Genomic DNA, 12592 nt, shown 5'->3' with positions numbered 1-12592 from the left:
TGTGGTCAACTAGTTAACAAACTCTTTCTGATGATATAAAAATATTTCCTCACTGTTAATATGACAGTGATACAATAAAATGCTGATATGATATGATAATATAAATAGTTTTCGAGAGAATCATATGTCTGCATAATTTTTTAAAAAGAATATGAAAATACAATAAAGTGCCTACTAAGAAAAGTGTAAAATTGGGAAAAATAAAGGACATCTGTATGTGTTAAACAAATCTTTAATAAACAAAAGTTACCATTACTTCTATTACTCATTCAATTTGTGCCTTCAAAGCTGCTCCTAGCTAATGCCCTTCATAGATATTTAAATGACTTTATTAAAGTTATCATTGTCATGTGTTATATAATAGAAACGGCTACATGTAGTTTAAACTAGGAACAAATCATATCAATAGGTTTGCAAAAATTGACCTGAAATTTCCTTAAGGAACTATATTTCTGTTTGTCTCCATCTAGCGTTGGAATTGTGAAGAGCAGAATTAGTCTTCCAATTAAACTAGCCAATACTTTTAAACAATAACCTTATTTTCAAGATCCCAAGTCGTTTAAACATCTTTATACAGACTCAAATATATGAACATATTTGTAGGCATTTACTGTGAAAAGCCAGAATATTACAACTGTTTGGAAAGTTCATAATGAAAATCAATTTACAGATAAATTTACAGATATTTACTCACAATAACAGATTGAGTGTGTTTAAAACATTTTACAGTATACAGACATAGTATCTGTCTGTATAAACACAGTGTCTGTACCTTCTTTCTGTTGAAAAAAAGGCTAAAGCTTGTCTTCCTGTTTTTTTTTTCTGGTCTCACAGTGACCACATACTCAATGGAGAGTAGAAATATTACCACACGTAATAACGCCACTGTGACTGGAAAATTATTTTCCATAAAAATGTTCATTCATTCTTTTTTCGGTTTTCAGTGCTGCGTAAGTAATTCGAGAATTATGCACTGGTTATTTTCCAAATTGTGGCCAGAACATTTACTATTGTAGCAATAACACAAACATAACTATGGTTATTTTTATTCATTGATTAATTTGATTAATTAACATCATCCAGCATGTGCCTAAAGATGCATTGCATGTGCCTCTCTCTCTCTCTCTCTCTCTCTCTCTCTCTCTCTCTCTCTCTCTCTCTCTCTCTCTCTCTCTCTCTCTCTCTGTGTTTTAAACTAAATGTTGCTTGAAGTAAACTTTCTAATCTTTGGATTACTTCAAGTCAGATCTAGTTAGTTCTGCTCTAAGATCTTATTTATACTTTATATATACACTTTTTGATTATTAAATGCTACTAATGACCTTTAAAGTCATGAAATTACCATTTAAAGTTTAGTTTGTTTTGGTTTAATGGGGGCTGAGATATTCGCTAAGCTATGAAACTGTCTTCTTTTTAATGTTTGAGACGTGAGATGTGCTGATATCCTATTTGGAAATGGTACAAACATAAAGGTTTTTCAACCCATGATTGATGCTACACGATTGATTTTGTTTGTAACTTTGTTTTATTAAAACTACAATTCTCTGACAGTACTGATATAGCTTTGAATATAAACAGCTGAGTACTTGGAGCTGATTATTTAAGAAATTAAATGAGGTTTGTATGACAGAACATTTATAGTATTGTATTTTATTTATCTTCATTATGCAAAACACCTCTTAAAATAGGTTGTAAAACTGGATCCATATAAGGAGCTAATTCACCTCCACAGGAACACATCATGCAAATTTGCAGGCAAACAAATGTAAATGCATAAAACAGTTACTGGAAAGTGTCTACACACAGTTTACAAAATAATATATAGTAAAGGAGTTAGTATAAAAAAAATCAAAATATACAAAACATTTTTCTAATATTTATTACTATTTATGTATTATAGTATTAGTATTTACAGCTATTACTACTTTGCTTGTAGCTTGTAAATTTATGCTATACACCCGTTAGTAGCTATTTTATTTTCTTTACTCAATGAAACAGTTTCAGTGGAATTGCAGAATATATAATAATAATAATAATAATAATAATAATAATAATAATAATAATAATAATAATAATGTTTGGGCACTCAGCAAAAGGACTAGGCTTACTTTACATTCATCATTGTAGACATGTAGACATTTTTGCATTCTTATCATCAAACATCAAACAAATTCTTCTTCTATCTTCATGAAGGTAGGGCATATTCAGCAGTTTAAAAAAAACAGTCAAAAATCAAAATGCAAAACGACAGTAAAATATATTGCTTATATTGCATCAGATCAGAAGGTCATAGACTTTATATTATAATTTGGAATATCTGCTTTAAAAAGTGACAAAAATATTGTATTAACAGTCATTAGAGGAGGAGAATGTCATTACAGAAACAGCCTGAGATAACCGATGCCGACACACCGTATAAACCCTTAGTATCTCTGCCTTGGAACTTTCAGTGTTTAAACAATACACAATTGGATCTAATACACTATTAATTGTTGTGGTTGCAACAAACACCACATAGCAGTTTATTAGTTGTTGGACAAATTCGCAATTGTCGCTTTTATTTTCCAACAACCCTCTGACAAACATGACAACCTGGTAGGGGGTGAAAGAAACCATGTATACAACCAAGAGAAGGCAGAGCAGATTTCGGATCTTCACACGCTCGCTAGCTGATGTGGATACACTTCTTTTGATAGACATCATGATCTGGTGAAAACAAAAGGCCATCAGGAACAAAGGAACAAGAAAGGACAGTGCAACCCGAATTATAGCCACATTGGCACTGTGTGAGTCCATAGGTGTTTTCACCTCACACAGTCGACTAGCAGAGAATTCCTGCAGTTGGTATGTGTATGCCAGCAGGCCAATGTTCACAAAGATCTCTATAAGCCATACAAATATGCTCACAAAGGCTGCTGTTTGCACTGTATGCACTTTGGCAAAGTACAGAGGAAATACCACAGCAAGGTAGCGGTCCATAGAGATACAGCAAAGCAATCCTGAACCCACATAGAAACTGTTGTACATGATCACTGCGATGAGGCTGCAGAGGGTATTGTTCACTGGGTGATACACAGCATTTATGATCCATACAGGCAAGGTGATGGTATATAACAAGTCACATATAGACAGATTGACCAAATAGACTGCCATGCTGTTTCCCTTTTGCATTTGCACCCATGCTACATACAATGACAAACAGTTACCTGGAAGTCCAATGATGAAAAAGAGAGAGTAAGCAGCTGGGTACATGGAGACAGACACTGTATCATTGTATGTACAAGAATAGTTTTTGATGATGGATCCATTTTCGTCCATGCTTGCTTCATGGAAGTTTAACTCAAAAGGCTGTAGGCATGTATTTATCACAGTGATTCTGGTCTGAGTAGGTGTTCCAGCCATATGCAAATTTAGTTAATGCAAATACACCCATTCACATCATGCACATAAAGTTATTTCTAAGAAAAAGTTCCTATGATATGAAATCTGCTTTTTTCTCCCCAGAACTAACCGATTGAGCAATGGCACAATATATTGCTCAAGGAATAACAGAAATTAATGTTGTCATATATGAATGAATCCCTCTTAGACATACTGACATACTGGAGGAGCTGGAGGAGGAGCATTCCTGTCCATCAGAGGAAGCATGGAATGCAGAAGCTTTACTTTTGTTTCCTTTACATTTACATTTGCTAGATTAACAGCTGATATATGGAATATTTATACTCATATATGGTAAGGTACACTGGTGAACTGGTAACAAAAATAAATTCCTTACAGACATTGCAGAAGAGACTTTTATTTTTCAAAAAGCAAATCTATGTGGTTACATATACTCAGCTCTTTTTCCAACCTGCTTCATAACAAGACGAATAAATGAGAATTCATTAGTAAATACATTGTCAAACGACTAAAATCCATATTCGGTAGTGTACATAACATTATGACTTAATGTTCCTTTAGGGAAGGAAACTTCCATAAACAATAAGGCTCATAACATATTAACATATTAAATGGGTGGTGCATGGGTCAACACAAGGTCAACACAAAACAGCAGTACTGTTAGAAACCTCTAACAGACTGCCTTGTATGGTAGCTGTTTATTCACTGTTTACAAGTACGCAGAAGTGCTGTTATATATACATGAAAATGCTTGAGTATATCCAGAACACTCAGCTGGTTATTGATTATAATCATTTGTGCCTGAAACATGCAGTACAGTGCTGATTTCTACCACTAAATTTGTTAACTGGCGAATGTAAAACATACGCACACAAACACAACCACACCCACACACACACACACACACACACACACACACACACACACACACACACACACACACACACACACACACACACACGCACATGCACATGCAGACATTCACACCCACACACAAGCACACACAAGCACACACACGCATACACACACAAACAATATGCACATATTTCAGCTCTACAAAACAGCTGTTTTTATTTGATCACTCCTTGTTGATATAACTGAACGTTGTAACGTGCTGGCCACTGACCCAGTTGAGCTCTTTCTTCTTTTATAGATATCAATGACTTTCCTCTTGAAGTATTGGCCACTGCATACATAAAGCAGTGGATTAAGACAGCTGTTCAAAAACGCTAAGTATGTGGTAAATTGGTTTCCGACATCTAAGATATGATCCCAGGCATCCCGATCCAGGATGTTGAGGTCACAAAGTATATCCAGGGCGGTGAAAATATGGAATGGAGCCCAACAAATGAAGAAAAACAGGGTCACAGCAGATACTAGCACTGTGGCCTTTCTGTCATTTTTATTCTGTGGAATAACACCATCCATTCTTTTGTGAAGGACCCACAAAATATTACAACTACAGAAGACAATCACCAGGAGAGGAAGAGCAAAGCCCAGCAGGACCAGTTGAAGATGGTGGGCAAGTTTCCAGGAGTCAAAAGGGTAATGAATAATGCAGACTGCTCTCTGAAAACTTGGGATGTCCTGCACGCTCCTGAAAGCAGCAGTGGGTATGCCCATGATCACTCCAAAAAGCCAGAGACAAAAGCACATGACCTTTGCATTTCGTCTTCTCCTTAGCCATCTGGCTTTCATAATAAGCACTAGTGCAAGGTAGCGATCTAAGTTCACCATCACCAGCATATAAATGCTAGCATACATGTTAACAATAATGGAGAGATTGACAACTTTACACAAAAACTCTCCGTATGGCCAGTAGAAGTGATTGAGGATGTTCATGGCCCAAAATGGTAAACAGGCCAGCAGGATCAGGTCAGCTAGAGCCAGGTTTCCCAGATAGATCTCAGGCACAGTCCACTTGCCCCTCTGGAAGAAGAACACGAACAATACAAAAGCATTGCCCAGAATCCCAGCCAAACACACAATAAATATATACGGAGGAACAATAGAATGAATAAGATGCCAGTCTGATGAGTTGAACATTGTAGGTGGTGCAAGTGTGGAATTTTGAAGCTGGGTAATTGCTTCATGTTCTCCTTGATCCATTCCTTAAAAATAAAAATGCAATTTTGAAAAAGAACACCACACTGCATTATTTTGTATTGAAACTTTTCAGAAAAAACCTACCTTACAAGTCAGTTTTTGTCCTATTTAAACTAATACTTATAACTATTAATGTAATCCACACTGCTGAGAAGGAGTGTAGCGTTCCTTGATTTCTCTCAGTGCAAAGCTTCTCTTGAATTACTGAGCAGGGAGCGAACATCATAGTGTACATAACCACATTCCTCTCTCCTCTCCTCCCACAAGCCTTGAGTGATTAATCTTGTTTATATTTTCAAAATTTGCGCCCTGAAAAACTGATAAAACCACACACAGAAATCGTAGATGTGTAATAAATGTTTCTGATGACCTTTTGTATAATTATATATATATATATATATAAAATATAAAAATATTTTATGTATATACTGTATATGTGTATTTGGCATGTATATACACTTTATTATATTCTTTTGGTTCTGTTCTTTCACACTTAATACTAAAATAATTAAACTTAATGCTAATTAATTAATACAATAAATACTTAATTACTAACACTTAATAATACTTATTAATATTTTAATACCAATTAATTAATCACACTTTAAACTTTGTACTTAATACTATTTGAATTTGAATAATAAGAAAACTTTCCAGACCTGGATGAGAATGAGCAAAACTCTTTATTGGTGCTGATCAGCCACTGCTTCCATTGAGCTCAAGGAGGAAAAACTTTTAAGTCGAAAGTATCAAAGAAAAAACCCAAACAGTGCATCCCCATACCACACAAAAGAGTTCAAACACAAAAAAAGCAAGCAAGCAGGAGCAAGAGTGCCCCCTCCAAAGGAATCTCCTCAATATATACCCTGGCACCTCTAGGTGCGTCTATACCTTCTTACGTCAATCCACCTGACCTGTCTGGGATTTTTTCCTGACTCTACAGAATCACCCCGTGACCCCCCCTCATTTCCCCGAAAACAAGTCTGCCTTTAACCGAAAATCAAGTCTGGCCTTTTGTTTTTTTCTGTTGCAGGACTTCTGCCTTATTATTAAAAAACATGCTGCATTGTCAAAACTGTTGTTAAAATGTACTCCAGAGAACTTCTTGTACTCTTCCCTGTCACGTACTGTATCACACAGAAGACATGTCTCGTGGACCAATCTCCCAATCTCCCTTTACACAATTACAATGAGTGAGTTTTTCTCTATCTTTTTCTATGTTTTGTCTGTATATGATTTCCACTGATCATAGACCTATATACGTACACATACATACACATGAATACGACAACCGTGACATACACAAAAACCTATGTATGAGATATCTACTTATATTAATACCTACATTAATCACATCTCTAGATATAAAATGATCAATGATGATACTCTATCACCTACAATCACCTATGGTATAGGAGTTCTGATTTAGGATATGATTATGACATACAACGTTTTATGATCATATTTTAGGATATGAGTTTCTTGATTACAGTAACATCAGGTTCCAAATCAACTGGATTATATATTAGCGGTATTTGACTTACGATTAGGTTTTTTATCTGATTAGTAGAAGTACTGCATTATTACTTAAGTTAAGCTTTTGCATTTTATAATGTTGTTTTGCATATATGTGGAGATCTGTTTATGCTGACACCTTAAGTTTGCAAGACTATGATCTCAGTCTGTCTTGTTTGTCCAGACTGGGCCTGCACATGCATTTTTATTTTTAAGCCTTAGTTCCTCTGTTCTCTCCTAAAGGACAGGTTCCCTTTTTTCTTGTTTTTCTCAAATTCTCAGAGTTCTGAGTACTGAGTTTTATAACTTCAATAAACCACCTTATCTCTGTTAACACTTGTCTCAAGGTATCTAACACTATATATATATATATATATATATATATATATATATATATATATATATATATATATATATATATACACACATACATATACACATCACATATACACATATATTATAATCATATAACTCATATAGCTCAACACTATTACAATATCTGGCCTACACCCCTATGTCCTACAACATCAATTGTAATAGTTCATATAATAAGAGCACATATCAAGATTTTTTCCAACACTATCTTGTATAAAATAATCTGTCACACAAGTATGTCACACATAAAGACATTTTTGAAAAGCTTTATTTGCACTTAGCAATAAGATGGTTAAATGTATTTATATTAGAGTCATTTATTACAGGACCTGGGAGAAAAAAAATCTAAAAAGCACATAAGCATAAACAGCTGTATTGGCACCACAAGAGTTCCAAATTTAAAAAAGAAAACTTAATTTTGGATGAAGAACACAGAACAGACATAAATCAAAACAAATTATGTCTGTATACAATATGTAATGAACATACAAAAAGCTCTGATAGTCTGCCAACCATCTAACATTCACATAACAGCAGGGGTCACTGTAGATTACACTCTTGTACCCTCTGTATATCTTAGACTGGAGTTGATTTTGTGAGCTGGATAGACTCGCCAACGCCCCCAGTTCAGTATCTGAGCAAATACTCCTTTAGCCCTTTGCCTGAAATGTTTTCCTACTATCACATAGAGAAAAGGGTTGAGTGAGCTGTTACTATAACCAAGGTAAGTAGAGAGCTGTGTACCTATGTCCAGACTGTGTCCCCAGAGGCAACCAGATATGACATTAAAATAATATAGTGTGTCGAGGAATATAAAAATCTGAAAGGGCAGCCAGCAGAGAATGAATACTGACAGAACAACAAGCACCAAAACTGCAGCCTTCCTTTCTGTTTTCACAGCTGAACACCTCCTCACCTGTTTGTCACTCAGAATTACAATGATATGGTAGCTACAATAAGACACAAGGGGTACAGGAACCAGAAAACCCACCACATTAACCGTCATGTTGTAACGCAGTCTCCACCCATCATGAGGGTAATCCATATAGCATGCCTCTGCCTCAAATTCAGGGAAAAACTCCACTGAGCGAAACAACAACGCTGGAAGGCTGAGCAAAAATCCTGTGAGCCAAATAGCCACACAGATAGCCTTGGCATGGCTGGTGCCTTTCCGTCTCCCCAGAGACATCGGCCTTGTCAGAACTAGGTACCTGTCCAAACTAACCAGCATGAGGAACAGCATACTGCAGTAGTAGTTCATACCAATTATGAGGCTGACCGCTTGGCACATGGGCTGTCCAAAGTACCAGTTGAACTTGTGAATTATAGTGATGACCCAGAAGGGAAGGCAGCACACCATGAAGAGATCAGCAGCAGCAAGGTTTCCCAGATAGATGTCTGCCACAGAGCAGTGACCTTTCTGAATGCAAAACACAGCAAGGACAAAGGCATTGCCAAATGCACCCAGCACACAGATGATAGACATGTAGGTCGGCTGTATGGAATAGACCCATTCCCAAGCCTCTGTGTGGTTACATTGCAACAGCTCCCAGTCTGAGAGTGCCAGCGATGGAACAGTAGTCATGTTGAAAATCATCAAAAAGGCTGCTCCAGGGATTGGATACACTGAGAAAAAGTGTTGTGAATGCTGTTTGGAGAGTTTATAGTAAGAGGTAGTAAAAAAAAGATGGTGTAGTGAGAATAGCAGCCAAAAAGACTTTGAAAGGCAGAGCAGAGTGAGGCAGCCCCCTTTATTAGAGAGAGGACAAAGATTATGCTTGGTTGCTAATGGAGCTAATGAACTCTATAAATAAATGATGCTGTGATGAACATCAAATGGAGCCAACAGATGGTCGATCTTATCTGCTTGATTTCACACTGGGATAACGGCCTTGTTCAGTGTGCCATGCACCTTTTACATGAGGCATGACAAATGAGTATTAAGTGGCCTATAAATATCATGTGATCTGTGCTACTTGCATGTCTCTTTTGTAACAATAAGTTATATCGGTGTTCTGGCAATTTCTCTAAATAAGATGTTTACCTGGGAATTTAGCACTTAGCTAGCCACTGTTATGAATCATATAAAACTGTGAATACTATTACTTGTGCAAAATATTTAACTTCCATGACTTTAAGCTGTGTTATGCTGGAATATGAATTTCTATTTCTTTATTTAATACTTTGGCTTGAATTGCTACTGGTATTTTTGGTATAAAACGGTAACATATACTTTTCAGATTATAATTACAAGACTGAGAATGGTGTTTACAAATCATTCCCTTTCCTGAAAGCTAAAGAAATATGTTCCATGTTGCTTACAGTCTACCAGTACTCACCTACACAAACTGATGATAAAGTTTTGTTTATTGCTAGGGGTGTCTTTGTGGTTGTGTGTGGGTGAAACTACTTACCAGCATCTGCTTTAACAGCATGTCTCACAGGCAACAGCCTCAGGGAAAACATAACCCACACCACTTTTTTCCACAAGTGGCGAGACTGTGACACATGACTCAGTGTGACCCACCCTTTATTGTCTGGAAAAATACTTTGAAGACTTTGACTAATGTTGTCTTCACATATTCAGTCCAGAGCACTTAAAAACTGATTCAGACATTCAGACACTATGATTTTACCACTGTAGTTTACATACGAGACTATTTCAGAAATATCCTGAAAATACAATAATTTGAAAACTATATTATACTTATACAGTTATTTTTTTAACCCTGTTCATTGGAGACTGGTACAGTTGTCACCTCTTTGTTGTGCATGAATACACCCATTCACATATAACACATATTTAAGCAGACTAGAAATCACATATTATATAATTTATTTACAACACTCACACATATACAGAGTAGTTTTATAAGATATATTAAAATGAATTATTATTATTATTATTATTATTATTATTATTATTATTATTATTATTATTATTATTATTATTATTATATAGTTGTTGTTGTTGTTGTTAATGAAGTCCATAGGTCTGAGCAAACTATCAACAACTACTTACCTTTACATTTACATTTACAGCATTTGGCAGATGACCTTATCCAGAGTGACATACTACTTAATTAAATTAATAACAAAAAACCCTTTATTCAGTGTATATGTATTGTTTCAGAAAAAAAACACATAACAGAAATTATTTTTAATTGTTATAGAAGTCCCCATATGAAAATGAAATATATCTGAATATTGCATAAACAGTGTTAATTACTGCCGTCTCTTAACTAGCCTGATTAGTAATTATACTAATATAAATCTTTATTATACCTGGTATTGCTGCAACTGCATTTGGTGCATAAACACATCCAATAGTACAATAATACAATGATATGCTGTATAACACAAACACATACAAAGGCTGTAAAATATCTTTAAATTTCTTTGAGAAATATAAATTAACAACATTTACCTAACTCAGGACATTAAAACAGTGTTGGTCTCAGGCACTGGTTATCTGTTTGAAAAGCAAATATTTATTTCCTCTTTTTTTTAATGACTAAAATTGGTTGCTTTTTATTAATCATGCAAATGTTTTCCGTGTTGATGACTGGAGTTCCTTCACTTTCTTTCTGAAGTTTTTGCCAACTATCACATAGAGGATTGGATTTAACACGCTGTTGCTCAATGCCAAATATGTGAATATTTGGTTACAGATATCCAAGACATTTTGTAGTGTACACCCACTTAATATTTTATATGTTATAAGGATATCTAAAATGGTTACCAGGTGAAAAGGAATCCAACACAGCAGAAAAGCCAGAAGAACAGCTAGCACCAGCACCGTGGCTTTTCTCTCTTTATTTACTGCATTGAACCTCTCCATTACTTTCCAGTGCAATGCTTGTATAATCTTGCAGGTGCAGAAGGAAATGACAGTCACAGGGATGATGAAGCCCAGCAGGACAAGCAGAATGTCACAGACCAGCTTCACCGTTTGGTTGGGGTAGTTCAGTATGCAAGCAGTGACTGAGTACTTGGAGATGTACATGACCTCCCTGAATTTAAGTGTCGGGACACTCAGGATGATACCCAGAATCCACACAGCCAAGCAGCTCAGCTTGGCGTACCAGGGCCGCCGCATTCTGCCATAAGTCAGTGCAAACACCAGAGCCAGGTAGCGGTCTGCGCTCACCAATACCAGAAAGTAGATGCTGCAGTACATGTTCATTTTGATGCCCGTGTTTACCAAACGACACATCAGCGAGCCAAACTGCCATTCGAATTCACTTGCCACATTGATGGCCCAAAAAGGTAGGCAAGCTGTCAGAAGGAGGTCAGCTGCAGCCAGGTTCCCCAAGTATATCTCTGCCACAGAACAGGCTTTCTTATGCAGGAAAAATACTAGCAGGACAAAGACATTTCCCAGGATTCCTAGCACACAGATTATAAACATGTATATTGGCTGCATGGTGTACAACCAGTCCCATGCCTCTGGATCAGGACATAGGCTATGATTTGTGAGATTGGTGGGAAAGGGTAAGGGTGTTGTTCCTGGGATGTCCGTCTCCATTTGGTAGCTGTCAAGAGAGTTTTTCTTGTGATTTTTCTTTTTAAATTAGCTAGTCTCATATTAATTTAACACATACAACATACAGTATATTCAAATAACGGATGGTTCTAACTTATAAACACCAGTTCTATAATATTGTGTTCAGAAACTTCATAATTACAATTCTGGAGAAAAATCTCTTCTAGTTGAAATAAACTGATTAACAATGTCTGTAGATGAAATGAATAACAATGTTAAAAAAACTGGAAAAAAAGCGATGAAGGAAAAGAAGAATCGGCAAATTACATGCATATGCTACTTTGTCAATCTTTATAGTTATTTAACACAACTTTTCTTAGTTTTGATGGAAATGATTCACTTTAAGTTACAACCAAATCCAATATTATGATACAAGTCAATATTTTCTTACTAAAACAATGATTATTTAATCCTTAGCACAATATACCTATAGGGATTATCTTCTTTTGTCTTTATTTCATTCAAGGCTAAAGGACAGACAAAAGCTGTACGCACCTCGTCTGAATGGGATGACTCCGAAAATCAATCCAGATTTGCTGTTTTCCTCTGACAATTTGCCGCCACTTTCCCTCCCTCTCTACAGAGCAAACCACATGTCTGACTGCTTTAAAACACTGCGAGTTGGATCTTAAAGCAGTCATTCCAAAT

The 12592-nt window shown here is 35.9% G+C and overlaps 4 protein-coding genes across 4 annotated transcripts; all 4 read right to left on the bottom strand.

Annotated features, from left to right (window-relative positions):
• Positions 1-2108: 2108 nt before the first annotated feature.
• LOC113659461 (G-protein coupled receptor 4-like) lies at positions 2109-3288 on the bottom strand. Its single transcript, XM_027172270.2, has one exon. The coding sequence runs from the start codon at positions 3250-3252 to the stop codon at positions 2347-2349; it is 906 nt and encodes a 301-aa protein (XP_027028071.2). The 5' UTR covers positions 3253-3288; the 3' UTR covers positions 2109-2346.
• A 495-nt stretch (positions 3289-3783) lies between these two features.
• On the bottom strand, positions 3784-6342 carry bdkrb1 (bradykinin receptor B1). The gene is made up of 3 exons (XM_027172049.2): positions 6168-6342; positions 5593-5825; positions 3784-5513 (listed from the first exon to the last, which is right to left on the bottom strand). Exon 3 carries the CDS (start codon positions 5509-5511, stop codon positions 4456-4458), a length of 1056 nt encoding a protein of 351 aa, XP_027027850.1. The 5' UTR covers positions 5512-5513; positions 5593-5825; positions 6168-6342; the 3' UTR covers positions 3784-4455.
• A 1606-nt stretch (positions 6343-7948) lies between these two features.
• Positions 7949-8995, bottom strand: LOC113659287 (B2 bradykinin receptor-like). Its single transcript, XM_027171964.2, has one exon. The coding sequence runs from the start codon at positions 8993-8995 to the stop codon at positions 7949-7951; it is 1047 nt and encodes a 348-aa protein (XP_027027765.2).
• A 1384-nt stretch (positions 8996-10379) lies between these two features.
• LOC113659408 (B2 bradykinin receptor-like) lies at positions 10380-12592 on the bottom strand. The gene is made up of 2 exons (XM_027172163.2): positions 12440-12592; positions 10380-11933 (listed from the first exon to the last, which is right to left on the bottom strand). Exons 1-2 carry the CDS (start codon positions 12583-12585, stop codon positions 10937-10939), a joined length of 1143 nt encoding a protein of 380 aa, XP_027027964.2. The 5' UTR covers positions 12586-12592; the 3' UTR covers positions 10380-10936.

Source organism: Tachysurus fulvidraco, chromosome 12, assembly GCF_022655615.1.
Source record: "Tachysurus fulvidraco isolate hzauxx_2018 chromosome 12, HZAU_PFXX_2.0, whole genome shotgun sequence".
In the NCBI taxonomy this organism is placed as follows: Eukaryota; Metazoa; Chordata; class Actinopteri; order Siluriformes; family Bagridae; genus Tachysurus; species Tachysurus fulvidraco.
Note: the sequence above shows the minus strand (reverse complement) of the source record. Positions and strands in the feature narration are given on the sequence as shown.

What these genes read in the sequence shown, in the direction of transcription:
- LOC113659461 (XM_027172270.2), bottom strand. Translation starts at nt 3,252, where the DNA reads ATGTACCCAGCTGCTTACTCTCTCTTTTTCATCATTGGACTTCCAGGT.
- bdkrb1 (XM_027172049.2), bottom strand. Translation starts at nt 5,511, where the DNA reads ATGGATCAAGGAGAACATGAAGCAATTACCCAGCTTCAAAATTCCACA.
- LOC113659287 (XM_027171964.2), bottom strand. Translation starts at nt 8,995, where the DNA reads ATGATTTTCAACATGACTACTGTTCCATCGCTGGCACTCTCAGACTGG.
- LOC113659408 (XM_027172163.2), bottom strand. Translation starts at nt 12,585, where the DNA reads ATGACTGCTTTAAGATCCAACTCGCAGTGTTTTAAAGCAGTCAGACAT. An exon ending in AGTCATCCCATTCAGACGAG is followed by an intron (nt 11,934 to 12,439) that starts GTGCGTACAGCT and finishes CTCTCTTGACAG; the next exon opens with CTACCAAATGGAGACGGACA.